General features: G+C 43.9%; 1 protein-coding gene and 1 non-coding gene across 2 annotated transcripts; both read right to left on the minus strand.

The window, feature by feature from the left end:
• Window positions 1–145: 145 nt before the first annotated feature.
• On the minus strand, window positions 146–23,906 carry LOC143295106 (uncharacterized). The gene is made up of 4 exons (XM_076606669.1): window positions 23,790–23,906; window positions 7,922–8,385; window positions 4,051–4,593; window positions 146–687 (listed from the first exon to the last, which is right to left on the minus strand). Exons 1-4 carry the CDS (start codon window positions 23,904–23,906, stop codon window positions 462–464), a joined length of 1,350 nt encoding a protein of 449 aa, XP_076462784.1. The 3' UTR covers window positions 146–461.
• Window positions 23,907–24,714: 808 nt separating this feature from the next.
• Trnak-cuu (transfer RNA lysine (anticodon CUU)) lies at window positions 24,715–24,787 on the minus strand. The gene has a single exon. It is a non-coding gene; the product is annotated as a tRNA-Lys (tRNA).
• Window positions 24,788–25,023: the final 236 nt, after the last annotated feature.

Below are 25,023 nucleotides of genomic sequence, written 5' to 3' on the forward strand. Positions count from 1 at the left end.
AAAAACAATCATTTGGCAAAGAAAGAGCTTGCAACAACCGTATTGTTGTTAGTGTGTTTGTTTGTATAGAAAATCTGAGTGAAAAAGAGAACATAAATTTTTTTCTTTTTTTAAAATCAACAATCCTTCGACAAAGAAAAAGCTTGGAACGACTATGTTATCGTCAGTATGTGTCTCTGTATAGAAAATCCGAGTGAAAAAGAAAACATATATACAACAAAACAAAAACGAAAAAAATCATTTGACAGAGGAAGAGTTTGCAACGACCGTCTTATTCTCAGTACGTTTATTTGTGCAGAAAATCTGAGTGAAATAGAGAAAAATCAATAATCATTTGACAAAGAAAGAGTATAAACGACTGTGTTATTGTCAGTACGTTTGATTTCTCAGCTGCGACTTGTAACTTCAAGTGTTCCCGACATTCTGATTGGCACGGTGTTATTTTAAAGTATAGAGTTCAGTCAGGTCTGTTTAGCGTTGTTAGCACTGGCAGGGGTCTGACTCCTGTTGCCCCTGCCCAGTAGCTGCCAGAAGGTCTGTCTGTAGCGGGAACCCATGGTGTAATAGACGGCGATGTTGAAGGTGGCGTTGATGTAGGACATGATGTCGGCTGAGGAGAGAAAGGTGAAGAACATGTTGTGCTGACTGCGCCCGGCGTTCATCTCTGGTATGAAGAGCCACACCACTCTGTGGACACGAGGACACGTTTGTCTGAACGCCGCAACATTAAACAGCTTCACACGTTTGTCTGAACGGCAACGTTAAACAGCTTCACACGTTTGTCTGAACGGCAACATTAAACAGCTTCACACGTTTGTCTGAACGGCAACATTAAACAGCTTCACACGTTTGTCTGAACGGCAACATTAAACAGCTTCACACGTTTGTCTGAACGGCAACATTAAACAGCTTCACACGTTTGTCTGAACGGCAACATTAAACAGCTTCACACGTTTGTCTGAACGGCAACGTTAAACAGCTTCACACGTTTGTCTGAACGGCAACGTTAAACAGCTTCACACGTTTGTCTGAACGGCAACATTAAACAGCTTCACACGTTTGTCTGAACGGCAACATTAAACAGCTTCACACGTTTGTCTGAACGGCAACGTTAAACAGCTTCACACGTTTGTCTGAACGGCAACATTAAACAGCTTCACACGTTTGTCTGAACGGCAACATTAAACAGGTATGAACACTCACATCTCTGTCTGAACACCTGCACTGTACACGTCACACTGGTATTAATACCTACACCTGGTCAGCTACACTAAACACGTCACACTGGTATTAATACCTACACCTGGTCAGCTACACTAAACACGTCACACTGGTATTAATACCTACACCTGGTCAGCTACACTAAACACGTCACACTGGTATTAATACCTACACCTGGTCAGCTACACTAAACACGTCACACTGGTATTAATACCTACACCTGGTCGGCTACACTAAACACGTCACACTGGTATTAATACCTACACCTGGTCAGCTACACTAAACACGTCACACTGGTATTAATACCTACACCTGGTCAGCTACACTAAACACGTCACTCTGGTATTAATACCTACACCTGGTCAGCTACACTAAACACGTCACACTGGTATTAATACCTACACCTGGTCAGCTACACTAAACACGTCACTCTGGTATTAATACCTACACCTGGTCAGCTACACTAAACACATCACTCTGGTATTAATACCTACACCTGGTCAGCTACACTAAATACGTCACACTGGTATTAATACCTACACCTGGTCGGCTACACTAAACACGTCACACTGGTATTAATACCTACACCTGGTCAGCTACACTAAATACGTCACACTGGTATTAATACCTACACCTGGTCGGCTACACTAAATACGTCACACTGGTATTAATACCTACACCTGGTCGGCTACACTAAACACGTCACACTGGTATTAATACCTACACCTGGTCGGCTACACTAAACACGTCACTCTGGTATTAATACCTACACCTGGTCGGCTACACTAAACACGTCACACTGGTATTAATACCTACACCTGGTCGGCTACACTAAACACGTCACACTGGTATTAATACCTACACCTGGTCAGCTACACTAAACACGTCACACTGGTATTAATACCTACACCTGGTCGGCTACACTAAACACGTCACTCTGGTGTTAATACCTACACCTGGTCGGCTACACTAAACACGTCACACTGGTATTAATACCTACACCTGGTCGGCTACACTAAACACGTCACACTGGTATTAATACCTACACCTGGTCGGCTACACTAAACACGTCACACTGGTATTAATACCTACACCTGGTCAGCTACACTAAACACGTCACTCTGGTATTAATACCTACACCTGGTCAGCTACACTAAATACGTCACACTGGTATTAATACCTACACCTGGTCGGCTACACTAAACACGTCACACTGGTATTAATACCTACACCTGGTCAGCTACACTAAACACGTCACTCTGGTATTAATACCTACACCTGGCCAGCTACACTAAATACGTCACACTGGTATTAATACCTACACCTGGTCGGCTACACTAAACACGTCACACTGGTATTAATACCTACACCTGGTCGGCTACACTAAACACGTCACACTGGTATTAATACCTACACCTGGTCAGCTACACTAAACACGTCACACTGGTATTAATACCTACACCTGGTCAGCTACACTAAACACGTCACACTGGTATTAATACCTACACCTGGTCAGCTACACTAAACACGTCACACTGGTATTAATACCTACACCTGGTCGGCTACACTAAACACGTCACACTGGTATTAATACCTACACCTGGTTAGCTACACTAAACACGTCACACTGGAATGAGCAGCCACAACTTTGAGGATCTACACTAAACACGTCACACTGGTATCAATACCTACACTTCTGAACATCTAAGCAAGTCAGACTGGTATGGACACATATACCTCTGGGCATCCACACTAAACACTGACGTCACGCTGATATGAATCCCAACACCTCTGAGCATCATCGCTAAACACGTCACACTGATATGAATACCCACACCTCCATGTGGACGGTCAGCCACGTGGCGGCAAATGATTGGACAGAGCAAGTTTCAATGGGGGCTGGACTGCACGGTTAGCAAGCAATGCTTCAACAACTCCATCAGTTGTTGAAACGATATCTGACTGAAACAGTGGATCTAATGTTATGAAACAATACTTAACTATCAAAAGGATTTTTTTTTTTAATACATGCTGTCCAAACTTGACAAATGATTGTGAAGTGGTCAGATACTATTTTGATCCCACCCCACCTCCGCCCTCCAGCACCCCAGGAACGTCAACCAGCGTTCATGATTGAGAAATTCAATTTGTCAGAATGCAAAACTTCAAGAAGCAAGTCTGACAGTTCAGTTCTGAGTCTGGCTGCATAAAATGTTGGGCTGAATGATCCAAGACAAACACCTCCTTCTTCTTCATCGTTCTGGGCTGCAGCTGCCACGTTCACTCGTATGTATACGAGTGGGCTTTTACGTGTATGACCGCTTTTACCCCGCCGTGTAGGCAGCCATACTCCGCTTTCGCGGGTAGGACTAACACCAATGAGAGGCACATGCATGGGGCACACGCGGACAGCTTCCAATGGAATACAATGACAAACCACACACAACAAATATGACTCAACACAAGTACCAATTCGGAGTAACTTTTTTCTGTCTACGGTCTACATTAATCAAAAGGACCTACTCTAATAAGTGTGTGTGTGTGTGTGTGTGTGTGTGTGTGTGTGTGTGTGTGTGTGTGTGTGTGTGCGTGCTCGCTCACTCGCGCGTAACTGAAGCTTGCCTGAATGACACAGGAAACAAATGATGATCGTCAAAAGGAAGCTCTCAGTCGGCAGCCTGTTGCCTCAGTGTTGTGTAAATGACTCTGTGTTGGTAAAGCGCTTACAGTTTGGTCTCCGACCAAGGACGGGCGCGCTACACACCAATCAATGTGAGGACGGCATCGACAATGGTGGCGAGGTTAGTACACGCAGTACCCCGCACTCACCTGAACAGTGCCACAGGAAAGACGCAAATGACGAAGAAGATGGAGTTGTAGACCAACATGACAGTCAGTGCCACCTCTCGTGCAGACACACTGCCACTGGACGAGGTGCCAGACCGCCATGCTGCTGCCTGACGGAGTTTGACCATCGTCACCACCGTTGTCACCATCACCACCACCATCGTCACCACGGGAATGCCCAAGCCGAAGACAAAGCCGTCCAGAGCGTCCACCAGCTGCTGGTACCGGAAGTAGAAGTCGCTGGGGATGACGGTCCAGAGGTCATTTCCGGACACGGGGTCATGGTAACATATGGAGCGGAACCGCGTCACCACGATGGAGTACAGGGCCAGGATGACGACACCGGTGGTGGTGATGATGACGGTGGTGGTGGAGGTGGACAGCACTGTCTGGGAGCGGAGAGGCTGCAGGATACAGAAACATCTCTCACTGGCGATCATGGCAGAGATGAACTCAGACACCCAGGTGAAGCCGTAAAACCCCAGCAGGTTGTGGTCAGCCAGGACTCGGATGACAGGACCGTACCTGAGAGAACCACACTGGTTTCAGAGATGTTATTTTTCAATGTGTACTGTTTTGCAGCTACCAAGTGCTCACACATTCAGTCTACATTGTAAGATTTGGCCAGTGAATATACTTTAAAACCTTTCACCAGACTGTATGAACATGCGGTAAAAATAGCTCATTAACCCCTTTTGATTATGAATCAATAAATTTTCTTCATTGAATCTGAGATTGGAGAGCAATCAGGCTGTAATGATACACAAAGTGGTAAGTATTTCAGCGCCACTTGTCTGTGCAGACAACTTTCATCGTCATTCTATGTCTTGCACTTCATTCTGTGCAGACAACTTTCATCGTCATTCTATGTCTTGCACTTCATTCTGTGCAGACACCTTTCATCGTCATTCTATATCTTGCACTTCATTCTGTGCAGACAACATTTATCGTCATTCTATGTCTTGCACTTCGTTCTGTGCAGACACCTTTCATCGTCATTCTATGTCTTGCATTTCATTCTGTGCAGACACCTTTCATCATTATTCTATGTCTTGCACTTCATTCTGTGCAGACACCTTTCAGCATCATTCTATGTCTTGCACTTCATTCTGTGCAGACACCTTTCAGCATCATTCTATGTCTTGCACTTCATTCTGTGCAGACACCTTTCAGCATCATTCTATGTCTTGCACTTCATTCTGTGCAGACACCTTTCATCGTCATTCTGTCTTACATTTCATTCTGTGCAGACACCTTTCATCATCATTCTATGTCTTACATTTCATTCTGTGCAGACACCTTTCATCATTATTCTATGTCTTGCACTTCATTCTGTGCAGACACCTTTCAGCATCATTCTATGTCTTGCACTTCATTCTGTGCAGACACCTTTCATCGTCATTCTATGTCTTGCACTTCATTCTGTGCAGACACCTTTCATCATCATTCTATGTCTTGCACTTCATTCTGTGCAGACACCTTTCATCATCATTCTGTCTTGCACTTCATTCTGTGCAGACACCTTTCAGCATCATTCTATGTCTTGCACTTCATTCTGTGCAGACACCTTTCATCGTCATTCTATGTCTTGCACTTCATTCTGTGCAGACACCTTTCATCATCATTCTATGTCTTGCACTTCATTCTGTGCAGACACCTTTCAGCATCATTCTATGTCTTGCACTTCATTCTGTGCAGACACCTTTCAGCATCATTCTATGTCTTGCACTTCATTCTGTGCAGACAACATTTATCGTCATTCTATGTCTTGTACTTCATTCTGTGCAGAGACCTTTCAGCATCATTCTATGTCTTGCACTTCATTCTGTGCAGACACCTTTCAGCATCATTCTATGTCTTGCACTTCATTCTGTGCAGACAACATTTATCGTTATTCTATGTCTTGCACTTCATTCTGTGCAGACACCTTTCAGCATCATTCTATGTCTTGCACTTCATTCTGTGCAGACAACTTTCATCATCATTCTATGTCTTGCACTTCATTCTGTGCAGACACCTTTCAGCATCATTCTATGTCTTGCACTTCATTCTGTGCAGACACCTTTCATCGTCATTCTATGTCTTGCACTTCATTCTGTGCAGACACCTTTCATCATCATTCTATGTCTTGCACTTCATTCTGTGCAGACACCTTTCAGCATCATTCTATGTCTTGCACTTCATTCTGTGCAGACACCTTTCATCATCATTCTATGTCTTGCACTTCATTCTGTGCAGACAACTTTCATCGTCATTCTATGTCTTACACTTCATTCCGTGCAGACACCTTTCATCGTCATTCTATGTCTTGCACTTCATTCTGTGCAGACACCTTTCATTGTCAATGAATGTCTTGCACTTCATTCTGTGCACACACCTTTCATCGTCATTCTATGTCTTGCACTTCATTCTGTGCAGACACCTTTCATTGTCAATGAATGTCTTGCACTTCGTTTACAGGTAACACGTTGATGATTGTCTGTACAACAAAACTTGAAGCTGTGGGACTGCATGGGATGGAAACGATTCCATTTCTGTATGCATTCTCCGTGTCTTCTCGGTGTGGTGCTCTTTTCTACATATGATGTGTCCTTCGGCAACGCGAGGGCTGGATTAAAATAAACAGCTTATACTTGCCTGTCTACAGTTCTCATTGATAAAGACTTTGTCATGTGTTGTCTTGTTGTCTCTTTCTCCACCCTGTGCGTGTGTGTATGGGGGGTGGGGGGGGGGGGGGGGGGCGGGGAGTATGACTGATAACACTGACACAGACATACACTGTACATGTGTGTATGAGTGGTGACACTGACACGCACGCTGTACATGTGTGTATGGGTATGACTGATGACACTGACATACACTGTACATGTGTGTATGGGTATGACTGATGACACTGACACGCACACTGTACATGTGTGTATGGGTATGACTGATGACACTGACACGCACACTGTACATGTGTGTATGGGTATGACTGATGACACTGACACGCACACTGTACATGTGTGTATGGGTATGACTGATGACACTGACACGCACACTGTACATGTGTGTATGGATATGACTGATGACACTGACACGCACACACTGTACGTGTGTGTGGGTATGACTGATGGCACACACACACACACACACACACTGTACATGTGTGTATGGATATGACTGATGACACTGACACGCACACACTGTACGTGTGTATGGGTATGACTGATGGCACACACACACACACACACACACACACACACACACACACACACACACACGGTCCACGGTTCTACACATCCCAGCCTTAGTCCCCAGACAACACCACACCATCATGACTCAGTGGACACAGTCAGTTCTCTTGGCTCAGCAGTCTTCTCTTCTGGTCTGTTCCCCGACCCCCTACTGCACTCTTCATCAATTTCTTAAAACTGGAAAGCCGAACCCATCTAGTCAGACAGAATCCGGTCAAAGATATCTGGACTGAAAAAAAGAAAACGAAATCATGTCATGACCTAGATAGTGATCGTGTTCATCAGCTGTTACCTTTCACTTTCAGTTTCTCAAAGAGGCGTCATTGAATTCGAAAGAATCCTTATAGACCACACCAATAATCTACCAGGCAGATGTCCGCATAACCCAACGCGCTTCGTCAGGCCTTGAGTGCATACACATATATTTGTGTACCTATTACAGCGGATTTCTTCTATAAGATGTTGCCAGACAACACTCATGTTACCATGGATTCTTTTTCTGTGCGTCAAGTGCGTGTTGCACACGAGATTTCGGTTTATCGTCTCATCCGAAGGACTAGACGCTCGGTTTGATTTTGTAGTCGAAGTTGGGAGGAAGGGCGAGAGTGGGGTGGTACCTTTCTTTGGTGGTGAACTGCAGGTGGATCTGTTCCCCGTGAACAATGACGTTGCAGAGCAGGTAGAGGAAGTCACACAGGGACAGCGAGAAGAGACACACGTTGATCCGTTCCTTCAGCCCCTGCCTGTAGAACACCGCCATGTTGATGACGTTGGCAGGCCCACCAATCAGAAAGAGCGGCAGAATGACGGTGTTCCGGATACGGCGCACGAGGTCCTCACTGTAAGGGCTGACCAGGCTGTCCGGGTTGTCCCAGGGAGTGAAGCCTTCAAACCTGAGGACCACGCACTTGGAGGTCTCTGAAGTCTGGGTGTTGTTGAAGATGAGGTCTGTGACGTTGTGCTGTTCAGTTGAACCGAATTCATTGATTACATCAGCCATTGTTTGATGTCTCATACAAACTTGTAATGGGCACCAGTCCTGATTCCACTTAGCTGGATTCAGCTTGCTTTCCGTTGATATCTAGAACAAAACCAACATCTTTGGTCATTCACAAGAAAGGCATATATGGTATTTCTTATGTTTTCTTTTTTTTTTCTTTTTTTTCTTTTTTAACCTTTGAACGGTAACGGCTTGTGTAATACAATGTCAAATACAAACCTGTGTTTTAAGTTAAAACAAGACAAAAGACTGAGTACAATGTTAAATACAAACCTGTGTTTTAAGTTAAAACAAGACAAAAGACTAAGTACAATGTTAAATACAAACCTGTGTTTTAAGTTAAAACAAGACAAAAGACTAAGTACAATGTTAAATACAAACCTGTTTTAAGTTAAAACAAGACAAAAGACTAAGTACAATGTTAAATACAAACCTGTTTTAAGTTAAAACAAGACAAAAGACTAAGTACAATGTTAAATACAAACCTGTGTTTTAAGTTAAAACAAGACAAAAGACTAAGTACAATGTCAAATACAAACCTGTGTTTTAAGTTAAAACAAGACAAAAGACTGAGTACAATGTTAAATACAAACCTGTGTTTTAAGTTAAAACAGGACAAAAGACTGAGTACAATGTTAAATACAAACCTGTGTTTTAAGTTAAAACAGGACAAAAGACTATGTACAATGTTAAATACAAACCTGTGTTTTAAGTTAAAACAAGACAAAAGGCTGAGTACAATGTTAAATACAAACCTGTGTTTTAAGTTAAAACAAGACAAAAGACTAAGTACAATGTCAAATACAAACCTGTGTTTTAAGTTAAAACAGGACAAAAGACTATGTACAATGTTAAATACAAACCTGTGTTTTAAGTTAAAACAAGACAAAAGACTAAGTACAATGTTAAATACAAACCTGTGTTTTAAGTTAAAACAAGACAAAAGACTAAGTACAATGTTAAATACAAACCTGTTTTAAGTTAAAACAAGACAAAAGACTAAGTACAATGTTAAATACAAACCTGTTTTAAGTTAAAACAAGACAAAAGACTAAGTACAATGTCAAATACAAACCTGTTTTAAGTTAAAACAAGACAAAAGACTAAGTACAATGTTAAATACAAACCTGTTTTAAGTTAAAACAAGACAAAAGACTGAAGCACAATGTCAAATACAAACCTGTGTTTTAAGTTAAAACAAGACAAAGGACTGAGTACAATGTCAAATACAAACCTGTGTTTTAAGTTAAAACAAGACAAAAGACTGAAGTACAATGTCAAAAACAAACCTGTGTTTTAAGTTAAAACAAGACAAAAGACTAAGTACAATGTCAAATACAAACCTGTTTTAAGTTAAAACAAGACAAAAGACTAAGTACAATGTCAAATACAAACCTGTTTTAAGTTAAAACAAGACAAAAGACTAAGTACAATGTCAAATACAAACCTGTTTTAAGTTAAAACAAGACAAAAGACTGAGTACAATGTCAAATACAAACCTGTGTTTTAAGTTAAAACAAGACAAAAGACTAAGTACAATGTCAAATACAAACCTGTTTTAAGTTAAAACAAGACAAAAGACTAAGTACAATGTCAAATACAAACCTGTTTTAAGTTAAAACAAGACAAAAGACTAAGTACAATGTCAAATACAAACCTGTTTTAAGTTAAAACAAGACAAAAGACTGAGTACAATGTCAAATACAAACCTGTGTTTTAAGTTAAAACAAGACAAAAGACTGAGTACAATGTCAAATACAAACCTGTGTTTTAAGTTAAAACAAGACAAAAGACTAAGTACAATGTCAAATACAAACCTGTGTTTTAAGTTAAAACAAGACAAAAGACTGAGTACAATGTCAAATACAAACCTGTGTTTTAAGTTAAAACAAGACAAAAGACTAAGTACAATGTCAAATACAAACCTGTGTTTTAAGTTAAAACAAGACAAAGGACTGAAGTACAATGTTAAATACAAACCTGTTTTAAGTTAAAACAAGACAAAAGACTAAGTACAATGTCAAATACAAACCTGTGTTTTAAGTTAAAACAAGACAAAAGACTAAGTACAATGTCAAATACAAACCTGTGTTTTAAGTTAAAACAAGACAAAAGACTAAGTACAATGTCAAATACAAACCTGTGTTTTAAGTTAAAACAGGACAAAAGACTATGTACAATGTTAAATACAAACCTGTGTTTTAAGTTAAAACAAGACAAAAGACTAAGTACAATGTTAAATACAAACCTGTTTTAAGTTAAAACAAGACAAAAGACTAAGTACAATGTCAAATACAAACCTGTTTTAAGTGAAAACAAGACAAAAGACTAAGTACAATGTTAAATACAAACCTGTTTTAAGTTAAAACCAGACAAAAGACTGAGTACAATGTCAAATACAAACCTGTGTTAAGTTAAAACAAGACAAAAGACTAAGTACAATGTCAAATACAAACCTGTGTTTTAAGTTAAAACAAGACAAAAGACTAAGTACAATGTCAAATACAAACCTGTGTTTTAAGTTAAAACAAGACAAAAGACTGAAGTACAGCGGATGTCTCATGGCACACTTTCTCCATTCACAGATTTTATCAGCCTACATCTTGAAATCATGTGTGTGTGTGTGCGTGTGCGCGTGTATATGTGTGTCTGTATGCGTGCGTGTGTGTCCTTGAGAAATGAAGATTTCTGTCTCTTACCTGGAGATTTTCATAATTCTTAGATCTCTCTCTCTCTCTCTCTCTCCTATAGTTTGTAGTGTGGTTTCATAACTGTCCTATAGTTTGTAGTGTAGTTTCATAAGTGACTTGTAGTTTGTAGTGTAATTTCATAACTGTCCTACAGTTTGTAGTGTGGTTTCATAACTGTCCTATAGTTTGTAGTGTGGTTTCATAACTGTCCTATAGTTTGTAGTGTGGTTTCATAACTGTCCTATAGTTTGTAGTGTGGTTTCATAAGTGACCTGTAGTTTGTAGTGTAATTTCATAACTGGACTGTAGTTTGAAGTGTGGTTTCATAACTGTCCTATAGTTTGAAGTGTGGTTTCATAACTGTCCTATAGTTTGTAGTGTGGTTTCATAACTGAACTGTAGTTTGAAGTGTGGTTTCATAACTGTCCTATAGTTTAAAGTGTGGTTTCATAACTGTCCTATAGTTTGTAGTGTGGTTTCATAAGTGACTTGTAGTTTGTAGTGTAATTTCATAACTGTCCTATAGTTTGAAGTGTGGTTTCATAACTGTCCTATAGTTTGAAGTGTGGTTTCATAACTGTCCTATAGTTTGTAGTGTGGTTTCATAACTGTCCTATAGTTTGTAGTGTGGTTTCATATCTGTCCTATAGTTTGTAGTGTGGTTTCATATCTGTCCTATAGTTTGTAGTGTGGTTTCATAACTGTCCTATAGTTTGTAGTGTGGTTTCATAACTGTCCTATAGTTTGTAGTGTGGTTTCATAACTGTCCTATAGTTTGTAGTGTGGTTTCATAACTGTCCTATAGTTTGTAGTGTAATTTCATAACTGGACTGTAGTTTGAAGTGTGGTTTCATAACTGTCCTATAGTTTAAAGTGTGGTTTCATAACTGTCCTATAGTTTGTAGTGTGGTTTCATAACTGTCCTACAGTTTGTAGTGTGGTTTCATAACTGTCCTATAGTTTGTAGTGTGGTTTCATAACTGTCCTATAGTTTGTAGTGTGGTTTCATAAGTGACTTGTAGTTTGTAGTGTAATTTCATAACTGGACTGTAGTTTGAAGTGTGGTTTCATAACTGTCCTATAGTTTGTAGTGTGGTTTCATAACTGTCCTATAGTTTGAAGTGTGGTTTCATAACTGTCCTATAGTTTGTAGTGTGGTTTCATAACTGGACTGTAGTTTGAAGTGTGGTTTCATAACTGTCCTATAGTTTAAAGTGTGGTTTCATAACTGTCCTATAGTTTGTAGTGTGGTTTCATAAGTGACCTGTAGTTTGTAGTGTGGTTTCATAACTGGACTGTAGTTTGAATCGTGGTTTCATTACTGACCTATAGTTTGTAGTGTTTCATTACTGACCTATAGTTTGTAGTGTGGTTTCATAAATCACCTGTAGTTTGAATTGTATTTTGATAAATCACCTGTAGCCTAAAATATGGTTTCATAACTTACCCGTGGAAGGTTTTGAGGAATGATTTCATAACTGACATGTAGCCCGAAGTATGATTTCATAACTGAACTGTAGCCGGAAGAATGATTTCATGACTAACCTGTTGAAGGTTGTGGGGAATGACTTCATGACTGATCTGTAGACTGAGGAATGATTTCATAACTGATCTGTAGACTGAGGAATGATTTCATAATTTTCATGACTGGATTTGGCCACAAGCCAAAAACCTCGACAAAGATGAAAGTTAATGAAGGTTACTTGTGATGGGGCTCGAAGCTACATTCTCTCCGTCGTATGTCCGTTAGTGATGCTGGCCGCAGGACCATAGCGGTTGATTCGGACAATATTGAACTGATTTCCCCCTCAAGGTTTGACGAAGCGCGTTGGGTTACACTGCTTGTCAGGCATCTGCTTAGCAGATGTAGCGAGGCGAACATGAATTTGTCTGCACGTCGTGACGTTCGTCACCACAGATTTCTCTGCATGAAAGTCTGCCTCTTCTCAACACGGAGAATCACGTCACTATAGCCTTTTGCGGCCGAAAAGGCAGGCAGTGAGTTCATAGCCACTATGTCTTGGGCTTGGCATAGGAAGGCAGGCAGTGAGTTCATAGCCACTATGTCTTGGGCTTGGTATAGGAAGGCAGGCAGTGAGTTCATAGCCACTATGTCTTGGGCTTGGCATAGGAAAGCAGGCAGCGAGTTCATAGCCACTATGTCTTGGGCTTGGCATAGGAAGGCGGGGGTCAGTTCTCTCCCTCCACCGTTTTAACCTTCCCCAACCCGTCAGGTACCCATTCACATCTGGGTCAGTGACGGAGTGAGAAAAATCGGAGTAAGGCGCCTTTCTCAAGGACACAACACCGTGCTGAAGCCGACAGGGCTTCCACCCCCTTCATCACTGGTGAACTATGGATCAGACGTCCAACAATTTTGCCATGGCGTCAGATGTATTGCATTGTAATGTATTGTATTGTAGGGTAGGGTAGGGTAGGGAAGGGTAGGGTAGGGTAGGGAGGCCTAATTGCGAATGATCCAGTCGAAGCGACCAGCTCAACGTGTGTATTGTACAGATTACAGATTGTACGATCGTCAAATATAGCTCTTCTGTTTTTGAAGGCTTTCTCCAATCTTTTATTGTTTGCACCGGGAAACGTTCGTCTGCTTCTTCTTTTCGAAGTTTTTTTTTTTTTTTTTTTTTTTTTTTTTCAACAGTTTAGACAGCAGGGGTGCCTGAAGGTAAATGCGAACAGACAAGTCTAATTGCGAACGATAGGTTTGTGAAAATGTGGACAATTACAACAAAAGCAGGTCTTGAACTCATTAGACATGACATGTTAATGGAACATTGCACCAAGCTGTTGTATCACTGGTTTTGATCACGTATGTACAAACACACATTTAAACACACACACCCCACGCCACACACAAACACGCCCTTTTGAGAGCGTTCAGTAACTGTGCAGCATCGTTCGCAAATAGACTCAAGTCAAAATATCCTTTGGTCTACTTGCAAACGTGACGTTTGGAGATTACTGTCAAAACTGACGTTCTGATCTGCCACCAACATACTTTCTTAATTTCTCCCAGCATTGGTAACGCACAATTCATTCATCATATCCAGTAAAATCAGTTATTTCTAACTACGTCAAAGTTCAAATTCTACAACTTACTCCCCTTGATTTTAGGATTTTAAGAGCACATTTGTGAACTTTTTAATTGGCAGTGATGCACAAAGAGAAGAAAGAGCGCGGAAAGCGCCGGAAAAAAAAGCTGATGTTTGACTGGTTCTTGGAAATGGATATTCATTAAGGTATCAGAACGAGATCGAAGCAGACGTTAAATTGTGAAAATTTAATGTGTGTATGTGAGAACGCTTCAAAGTGGGGCGGTACACGAACAGTTCGCAATTAAAGCTGTTCGCAGTTAGGCCTACCTACCCTTTTACATTGTACTAGTATTACTCTTTTTGTCACAACAGATTATCTGTGTGAAATTCGGACTGCTACAATGAGAGCACCACCCATTCTTTTGTTGTTGTTGTTGTTGTTGTTGTTGTTGTATTTTGCCTGCCTGCAATTCTGTTTGTTTTTCTATCGAAGTGGATTTTTCTACAGAATTCTCCGATGGGTAACCGTCATTTTTAGTTACCGAGGTTCTTTTACCGTACTTGCGCTTAGTGCATGCTGCACGCGGGACCTCGGTCTATCGTCTCTTCCGAATGACTATAACGTCCAGACCACCACTCAAGGTCTAGTGGAGGAGGAGAAAATACTCGCGACTGTGGGATTCGAACCAGTTCATTCAGATTATCTCGCTTCCTAGACGGGTGCGTTACCAGTGGGCCAACACACCAAAGAGCAAAGAAAGCCACGCTGAAATAAAGCGGGTGTTGTGAGTCCAAGACAGCGGAGTGGAGGGGCGGGGAGCGGGGGGTCATTACCAATGGAAGGGTGTGACACGTGCTGCAGGCGACAGACGACTGACTGACTAGAGGATGGAGTTGATCAAGATCCCGAAGGAAACGATGGGCAAAACAAAGTGAAATAAATACGGTCCAATTTACAAAACATAACTGCTCTGCTCGTCGATGAAGAACTAAGATTGCAAGTAAAAATTATTCAGTGAACAAAAGCAAGCGCACACGCACACATAATCAACACACACATGCAACTGAGCACGCACGTAAGCACACACACACACACACGCGCGCGCGCGCGCACGCACGCACACACACACACACACACACACACACGTGACACACAGAGGCACACAATTAGACACACACACACACACACACACACACACACACACACACTGGAGCGCGCGCGCAAACACACACACACACACTCTCTCTCTTTCTCTCTCTCTCACGAGAGAGAGAGAGCGCGTTCAAACTGAACAAACCTTAATTAGGAGCTCTGTTGGTTTTTTGTTGTATTTTTTCCATTCAAGTAAGGTTAATTGATTGGTTAACGGAGGGGGGTGAGGGGCATTGGTGGAATGAATGAATAGGTGAGGAAGGGAGGGGGGAGGGTTTTTCTGTCTATAATCACACACACACACAGACACACACAGACACAAACACACACACACACACACACGGCGCGAAAGAGAGTTGGAGAATGGGTGATTTAGCGAGAGACCGTCGGCCGAGATGCGAGCGAGAGAGGGACACACACACACACACACACACACACACACACACACACACATACACACTCACACACACACACACACACACACACACACACACACTGACACACACACACACACACACACACACACACACACACACACACACACACTGCCGCAGTGACGAGTGATGAAGAACTGCAGTGAGCAATGAACAATACATACAGTCAGAACTGAGTGGAGTCAGCGTAAAGGTCATGGAGTAGGAGGAAGAAAAAGGAGTGATATAAATGTGGTCCACATTCACAAGGCGAACAAATGAACACTTAGAATAACCGAAGACCGAGTTTTCATAACGGGTCTGTTATTCAGTTGTGCACAATGTGTTCAGAAATACTGGTGTTTCGGTTTTAGTTTCGCCTTTTTATTTTTGATGCAAAGATTATATGTAGTCGTACACAACATATTTTCACTTCTGAAAGACTGTATTTCCCCAGACCAGTCATAATCAGACTGCACAAGAACTATGTGTGGTATACACGACATTGAAGCAATTCTTTACTGTGTGGTGGTGGTGTGTCCATCGAGATCGATGATGACCATCGTTGTCATCCAGATGGGGGATGGGGGGAGGGTGGTGGTGGGGTGGGGGGAAGGATGCTCATGAGTCTATCTGTGAGTGCGCAGATGGCTGAATAGTCCAATCTGCGCACGAAATGTTCGCTGACAGTTGGGGCAGACAAAGACAGGCATATCACTGTCAGGGAGCTTGTTTGCCCGTGACTTTCTGGCCTGCCTCTTCTGAACAGCTGCAGCAGTCCTGTTGGCCTCGCACAACTTGGCGCCTTTGTGCACAGCAGCGCGCCATTTGTTACGGTCCACTGCAGATTCCTCCCAGGAGTCAGGGTTGATATCAAATGCTTTCAAAGAGACTTTCAGAGTATCTCTGAAGCGCTTCTTCTGACCTCCGTGTGATCTCTTCCCTTGTTGCAGCTCGCCATAGAAGAGCCTTTTGGGCAGCCGATGGTCTGGCATGCGCGCCACGTGTCCAGCCCAGCGAAGCTGGGACTGCATCAGGATGGTGAAGATGCTGGGAAGGGTGGCTTTTGCGAGCACCTCTGTGTCTGGGGTCCTGTCTTGCCACTTGATGTTCAGTAGCTTCCTGAGGCATGTTGTGTGGAAGTGGTTCAGCTTCTTGGCATGTCGTTGGTACACTGTCCAAGTTTCGCAGCCGTACAGTAGTGTGGGGAGAACTACTGCTCTATAGGCCTTTAGCTTGGTCTCAAGACTAATGCCTCTTCTGTTCCAGACATTTGCACTGAGTCTACCAAAAGTTGCACTTGCTCTTGCAATCCTGACATTCACTTCATCGTCGATGGTCGCATTTCGTGACAGTGTGCTGCCAAGGTATGTGAACCGCTCCACCGCACTGAGTCTCTGACCGTTGACTGTGATGTTGGGCTCAACGTAGGGTTTCCCTGGGGCTGGCTGATGGAGAACTTCAGTTTTCCGCGTGCTGATGGTAAGGCCGAAGTTCCTGCTGGCAGTGGCAAACTTGTCGACGCTGAGTTGCATGTCAGCTTCAGATCCAGCGTTGAGGGCACAGTCATCAGCAAACAAAAAGTCTCTGATGATCTGTTCTCCACCTATGTCGACCTCACTAAGGCCTTTGACACCGTGAGTTTACTGTGTAAATGTAGCATAAAAGAACAGGTACATAAACACGCGCGAACAGTATTTTGGACGTCCCCTTTTTTTTTTCTTTTTTTTTTACGGAAGCCAGACTTTTTCATCTGCCCGCGTAGCTCATGTGTTTGAGAGGGCGTCAGTGTGTGTGCGTGCTTTTTTTTCCCCCCACTTTTAATGTTATGTTATTTATTCACTTATTTTAATTTGAGCAGTTTCATTTGAACAGACAGTGACGGGCGCAATAGCCGAGTGGTTAAAGCGTTGGACTTTCAATCTGAGGGTCCCGGGTTCGAATCACGGTGACGGCGCCTGGTGGGTAAAGGGTGGAGATTTTTACGATCTCCCAGGTCAACATGTGTGCAGACCTGCTAGTGCCTGAACCCCCTTCGTGTGTATATGCAAGCAGAAGATCAAATACGCACGTTAAAGATCCTGTAATCCATGTCAGCGTTCGGTGGGTTATGGAAACAAGAACATACCCAGCATGCACACCCCCGAAAGCGGAGTATGGCTGCCTATATGGCGGGGTCAAAACGGTCATACACGTAAAAGCCCACTCGTGTGCATACGAGTGAACGTGGGAGTTGCAGCCCACGAACGCAGAAGAAGAAGAAGAAGAACAGACAGTGATTTCTGGGCAGGTCAGTTTCACTTTCAGAAATGCAAATCACCTGCTTTGATCGGCGTTGCTCACCCACACTCACATTTTACAGCTCTGTTTTGCTCGTTTTCAGACTTGGCACAGTCCGGTACACTGATCTTTTCTTACACTGACTCATGAGCCACTAGACAGCCCACTCAAAGAAGCCGGAAGAGTATGTTTAATTAATCATCATGCATTGACAAGAGTAACTTCCCTCTGGGACATTTACGACCTAAGAGTACAAGGTCGTTGAACAAATGTCATCGTGTGCGCTGACTCGGACCGTCTTTGACAAGAATGATCCGTTGCCCTGATTTCATTGCCGGAGTCACAGGGGTGACGCCTGAAGCTCAATAAGGATGACCTCCATAAGTGGAGATGGAAGGAAACGTGCGTCCCCTATAATATAGCTCCTCCAGAATGTATTTTTTAATTGATTTATTTTCTCCACAGATATAATCCTTAATTTGTGGTGTAAAACACACGAACGATAGTAGAAAATCACAGTCTTTCGATATGTATACATAAAAGACATGAATTAATGTCGACTTCACAACTGAATAATTACTAAATAAACAATATTCAGTCGCACACACCTAACGCTTGTTTATTTACTTATTTTTATTATTATTCTTTTAAAAAATACTGACAGTCGTTACTGGAACTTGTGGAACAATCTGCTCAATCGCATCGTCACTGCAGGAACACTCAACAATGTTAAATATGTATGTATATTTGGTAAACATTTGATCAGGTCAGGGGCATAGCCCTTGCTTCTGGTACCATGTAACCCAGTGCTCCCTGCCGCATGTGAATTCTCCCAACAACGGACCAGGCGGAGGAGGAAACCTTTTCCAACGGCTGTGAAGGCGGAAGAGGATGACAAAAGGGCAGGGGGAGCTCTTATCTTTGACCGGAAGTCCTCCTAGGAGACGGAACTCCGAAGAAAAAACCTGCACCTGCCGAGGCCGTTCTCAACGTGGCAATATCTGCACCTGTGGGACTCTGAGCGTCGGCAGGCGAGAGAGTGGGGAAGGGACTGCACAACTCCTCTTCACTGAAAAACAAAGTCACCTGTGCTGGTCAGGCAACCAGACTAATGTCGGAACGACGAGCTAGCCCTTCGACACCCAGCTTTCCCAAGCCCTTCGGCGATGGAGAAGTGGAAACGGGGACATGCAGGGGATGCTGCTGGCAGTTCCTAGTCACGACTCTGCACGCAGGCGGCTGTGGGGTGATGGTCGTCCGCCGTAGACTGGGGCAGATGCGGCACCCGTATCCTCGCACAGCGTCAGAGCAGCCCTTTTTAGGGACAGCACTGCTCTCCCCACATGGGGAAGGGGAGATAAAAGGATCCCTAAACAAAGCCTGCCTCGTCTAGTACCTAGTAGGAAACCGCACCTACTTGGACATCCAACACTAGTGGTCGAAAACAACAGAAGAAAAGAACCAGGAGTCATACCCTGACTCTGGGTGCCTGCAATGTTCGCACCCTTTTAGACAGAGATGACAGACCAGAAAGGCGCACAGCGCTCATTGCTAGAATGCTTGATCGCTACCAGGTGGACATAGCAGCCCTGAGGGAAACCAGGTTTGCTGGTGAAACCCAGCTGGAGGAAGTTGGAGGGGGCTACACTTTCTACTGCATTGGGAAGCCAGATGGCACCCCAAGAACCTCAGGCGTGGGCTTTGCCATACAAACCAAACTTGCACGACAGCTTGACAGCCTTTCACGTGGGATAAACGATAGGCTGATGAACCTGTGTCTGAAGCTGTCCGAGGATCGCTTCTCCACAGTCATCAGCTGCTATGCCCCGACGATGACCAACCCTGATGACATCAAAGAAGCTTTCTACGAGGAGCTCAGCCGCACCATTTCAGCGGTAGACAGAAAGGACAGGCTGATCATCCTATGGGATTTCAATGCCCGCGTCGGCATGGACTTCTCCTCGTGGCCAAAAGTCCTAGGACAGCACGGCACTGGCAAGTGCAACTCCAGCGGACTGCTTTTGCTCTCGCTCTGCGCGCAGCATGGACTGACCATCACCAACACCCTCTTCCAACAAGCGGACAAGTACAAGAACACATGGATGCACCCCCGCTCCAAGCAATGGCACATGCTGGACTATGTGATTGTCCGGCAGAGGGACAGAGGTGATGTTTCCATTACACGCTGCATGAGAGGAGCAGTCTGTTGGTCGGACCATCGCCTGGAACGCAGTAAGATGAACATCAGACTTGCACGCAAGCTCCAACCAGCCAGGCAGATACCCCCTAGGAAACTGAAAATCCACCACCTCCCTATCACCAAGGACGTGCTGCAGCAGCTAATCCAAGCAACTCTCCAAGAAATTCCTGCATCGACTGATGTAGAAGAGGTATGGAATACCTTTAGAGATGCTGTGTACACAGCAGCTGCTGACACAATCGGCTTTGTACAGAGAAGCCACAAAGACTGGTTTGGCGAGAACGACTCTGGAATCTCCAAGCTCCTGAACACACTGCATATACGGCATCAGGATCACATTTCCGATAAAGATTGCCAGAGGAAGAAGAACCAGTACTTGCAAACCAAGCAACTCGTACAGAAGAGGCTGCGTGAGATGAAGAACACCTGGTGGGAGAGAAAGTCCGAAGAGCTTCAGTCCGCTGCTGATGCTCACAACACGAAGACCTTCCATGATGGTCTCCGAGCTGTGTATGGGCCGAGAGTCACAGGATCAACCCCTGTCCGAGCCTTGGACCAGACCACCCTCCTGACAGACAAGAAAGACATCCTTGCCCGCTGGGCAGAGTACTTCAAAACCCTCCTCAACAGGGACTCGTCCGTATCTGACGAGGTAACTGCAGCCCTCCCACAGCTACCAGTCAATGACTCGCTAGCTGCCCCTCCCACCAAGGCCGAGACCTGGAAGCCCTGAAGCTGACAACGTCAGGAAAAGCACCAGGAGCAGATGGAATCCAGGCCGACATCTACAAGTATGGAGGCGAGGTGCTGACAGACAAGCTGACCGCCCTGTTCCAGTCTATCTGGGAGAGAGGGGAGGTCCCCCAGGATTTCAAGGATGTTTCAATTGTCCACATTTACAAACAGAAGGGAGACAAAACATCCTGCGATAACCACCGTGGAATCTCTCTCTTCTGCATCGCCTGCAAGATCTTCAACTGCATCATACTGAACAGACTGGTTAACCATGTCTCCAACACAGTCATCCCTGAAGCACAGTGCGGCTTCCGCCCAGGCAGGGGAACATGTGACATGATGTTTGCCGTACGCCAGATGCATGAGAAATGCCGTGAGCAGAACAAGGAGCTCCACATGGTCTTTGTAGACCTGACTAAGGCCTTCGACACGGTGAACCACCGTGGTCTGTGGAAGATCCTCCTAGAGTTCGGCTGCCCAGAGAGCCTAATCCAGCTGATTGGGAAAATACTGACATGTCGGGTCCATTCCCTGTGGTAAATGGGGTGAAGCAGGGCTGCGTCTGACACCCACACTGTTTTCCATTCTCTTCTCTGCCAAGCTGATTGACGCCTTCCAAGACTGTGACCGGGGCATCTACATTCAGTTTCGTACAGATGGCAAACTTTTCAACTTCAGTGCGGCGACTTGACGCCAGGTCCAGGGTGTTTGAGGCACTGTTGAAAGAGTTCCTCTTCGCTGATGACTGCGCGCTTGCTGCACACACCCATGAGGCCATGCAGCTCATTATGGACAGGTTCTCAACCTCCTGCAGGCGCTTTGTACTCACCATCAGCCTCAGCAAGACCGAGTCCATGTACCAACCAGCTAGCTCACAGAACGCCAGTGCCTCCCCCCACCCCCACCTGCAATCAAGATTGATGACACAGAGATCAAGTCAGTCGACAAGTTTTGCTACCTGGGCAGCACCCTGTGCAGCAACGGAGCCCTTGATGCAGAAGTGACGCTGCGCATCGCCAAGGCCAGCTCCGCCTTTGGCAGACTCAACAACAGGCTGTGGAACAACAAAGGCATCAGGCTCAGCACCAAAATCAAAACCTACAGTGCTGTCAGTTGTGCTGACCACCTTGTTGTACCAGGCTGCTGTGAATCATGGACGACGTATCGCCGTCATATTCAACAACTTGAGCAGTCAAATTTCACCAGAGATGCCTACGAAAGATCCTTGGCATAAAGTGGGAAGACAGTGTCTCCAACCTCCAGGTCCTAGAGAGGAGTGGCCTGCCAGCATCCGGGGAAAGCCTGCTGATCCAGTGCCAGCTACGCTGGACAGGACACGTTGTCCGCATGACAGACAGCAGGATCCCGAAGATGCTTTTGTATGGCCAGCTGAAGGAAGGCCACCGCGAACTTGGAAGACCCTGCAAGCGCTTCAAGGACACCTTGAAGACAAACCTCAAAGCCTGTGACATAGACATCGCTTCCTGGGAAACCGATGCCCTTGACCGTTCTCGCTGGAGGATGCTGTGCTCTACTGAGGGGCATAAAGACGTTTGAAAACGAGAACGCTGGCCATTAAGGAGAAGCGTGAGCGAAGGAAGCAGGGCTCAACTTCTGGAGACGTTTTCCCTTGCAACACCTGCGGGAAGTGCTGCGCATCCAGAATCGGCCTCTTCTCCCATACGAGGACACACACCGACAGATAAGCCTCAGTGTCCCTGGAGTGCCTACTCATCCGTCAGTCCGATGGGAGACGGACTGACTCCATCACTCATCAGTCATCATTTGGTAAACATTAAGTGGAAGCGGGATTGTGGCTTCAAAATAAATTTCTCTATTGGAAGCTAGCCATGTAACATAAGTCAGTAAATGCGCGCTCATAAAAAAACATTTTCTCAAGGCCTGACTAAGCGCGTTGGGTTACGCTGCTGGTCAGGCATCTGCTTGGCAGATGTGGTGTAGCGTATATGGTTTTGTCCGAACGCAGTGACGCCTCCTTGAGCTACTGAAACTGAAACTGAAACTCATCATATCATCATATCAGCTGCCCCATGGCGGTTGCCGTTGGGGCGCTACAGATGACCTGTCAACCAGTCCTCTCCATCCATCCCTGTCTTTCGCACATTTGACCGCCTCGCTCAGCTTCAATCCTGTCCATTCTGTGATGTTGTCTTCCCATCTCTTCTTCTGTCTTCCTCTCTTCCTTCATCCTCTGACTGTTCCCTGGAGCACTGTCTTGGCAAGCCCCTCTCCTCTTGTTACGTGGCCGAACCATTTTAATTTGTGCCTCTTGATGGTGGTGAGAAGATCTTCATAGGGACCAATGGCTTGCCTTATTCTGTTTTTGACTTCCTCATTGGTTATGTGGTCTTTGTAAGAGATGCCAAGCAGTCTTCTGAAGCATCTCATTTCTGAGGCCTGAATCCTCTTCTCTAATTCTGCTGTAAGGGTCCATGTTTCACAAGCATACAGGAGAACTGAGTAGATAAGGGAACGCATGAGTCTTATCTTTGAGCTGAGCTTGACTGCCTTGTCCTTCCAAATGGTGTTCAGCTTGGCTAGTGTTGCAGCTGTCATTGCAATTCTGGCTAATACTTCAGGCTTGGACCCCTCATCTGAAACTATTGCTCCAAGGTATTTGAAATTCTTCACGGTTTCAAGCTTTTCTCTGTTGGCAGTGATGTCAGTTTGGATGCCATTGTCATTGTTTGTCATCAGTTTTGTTTTGTTTGCACTGATTTCCATGCCGTAAGCTGTGGCGGATCTGTCTAGTTGCCTGACCAGGTTCTCCAGTTCTTGTTCTGAGCCTGCGAGTCCGTCTATATCATCAGCAAAACGCAGGTTTGTGATTGTTCTGCCACCAATGCTGACTGTTCCTTGGTGGTCTTCAAGTGCATCTGTCATAATTCTTTCAAGGAAAACATTGAAGAGTGTCGGCGAGAGCAAACATCCTTGTCTCACTCCAACTGTGGTTCGGAGCCAGTCTCCAATGTCCCCGTTGAGGTAAACTGCACTGCTGGCATTCTCGTAGAGGTTCTGTATGGCGCGGATGAGGTTTGCGTTGATGTTGAAACTCATAAAAAACAAAAAACAAAAAACACCAACCAAACCAACTCGTGTAAACAAATAAAGATCATGATTAAACAAGAGAGGCAAGGCCTTCAAGACTCGCTTGTGATAAATTAAGTCCCCTAGCATTAATTACAGAGTAATTTCCATTTTTTACTATCTGCACCAAACGTTTGCAAAATAAATAAAAATTCCATGCTTAGCAAAAGAAGTTCCTGTTTGAACAAAAAATGATAATAATGACTCCTCTTGTTGTTGTGTCAGAATAAGAGGTCAAAGTGCCAAGTTTAGAGAATACAAAAAATATAAATATAACAGTAAATGCAGTTTGCATATAATTAGGCTTCTTTTTTTAATTTTTTTGTGCCCATCCCAGAGGTGCAATATTGTTTTAAACAAGATGACTGGAAAGAACTGAATTTTTCCTATTTTTATGCCAAATTTGGTGTCAACTGACAAAGTATTTGCAGAGAAAATGTCAATGTTAAAATTTACCACGGACACACAGACACACAGACACACGGACACACACACACACACACACACACACAGACGACCGAACACCGGGTTAAAACATAGACTCACTTTGTTTACACAAGTGAGTCAAAAAGCAAAACAAAAAACAAAAAAAATCCCTTATGTTCAACTGAGCAAAAGGCTGATAAAGCCAAAGTAAGAGCTGTGTCATGAGCCTGATAATTATCATAGTCAGTGACATGAAAATGCCGATTTCATTTGAGGTTCAAAGTAGGTCCCATTCCAAGTAAAAAGTGTTTGATAATATTTCTATTAAAAAAAAAAAAAAAAAAAAAAAAATCGCCCAATGTGGGGCTCGAACCCACGACCCTGGGATTAAGAGTCCCATGCTCTACCGACTGAGCTAACCGGGCTTCGATGCACTTAGTAACTTTAAACGTCATATCCATTTGTTTTGCTAAGAAGAGCAATTTTCGCACTTTTGTTTTGTTTTATTTTTATTTTCCCGAAAACAAAAATACAATTTATTATGGCAGCTTTATCACAGTATTGGTATTATAAAAAAAAAAAGTCATATGGGAGAAAAATAACGCACGCGCAAAATAGGACTACAGTGTTTTCGTTCGAATTTACCGCATTTCCGCTGATA

Source organism: Babylonia areolata, chromosome 20, assembly GCF_041734735.1.
Source record: "Babylonia areolata isolate BAREFJ2019XMU chromosome 20, ASM4173473v1, whole genome shotgun sequence".
Classification (NCBI taxonomy): domain Eukaryota; kingdom Metazoa; phylum Mollusca; class Gastropoda; order Neogastropoda; family Buccinidae; genus Babylonia; species Babylonia areolata.

Bases quoted from the DNA above. Each gene is read 5' to 3' on its own strand.
- LOC143295106 (XM_076606669.1), bottom strand. From the start codon at position 23,906: ATGAGTTTCAACATCAACGCAAACCTCATCCGCGCCATACAGAACCTC. The intron at 4,594-7,921 runs GTACCACCCCAC...TGGTTCTCTCAG, and splicing joins CAGTTCACCACCAAAGAAAG to GTACGGTCCTGTCATCCGAG. The intron at 688-4,050 runs GTGAGTGCGGGG...TCGTGTCCACAG, and splicing joins TTTCCTGTGGCACTGTTCAG to AGTGGTGTGGCTCTTCATAC.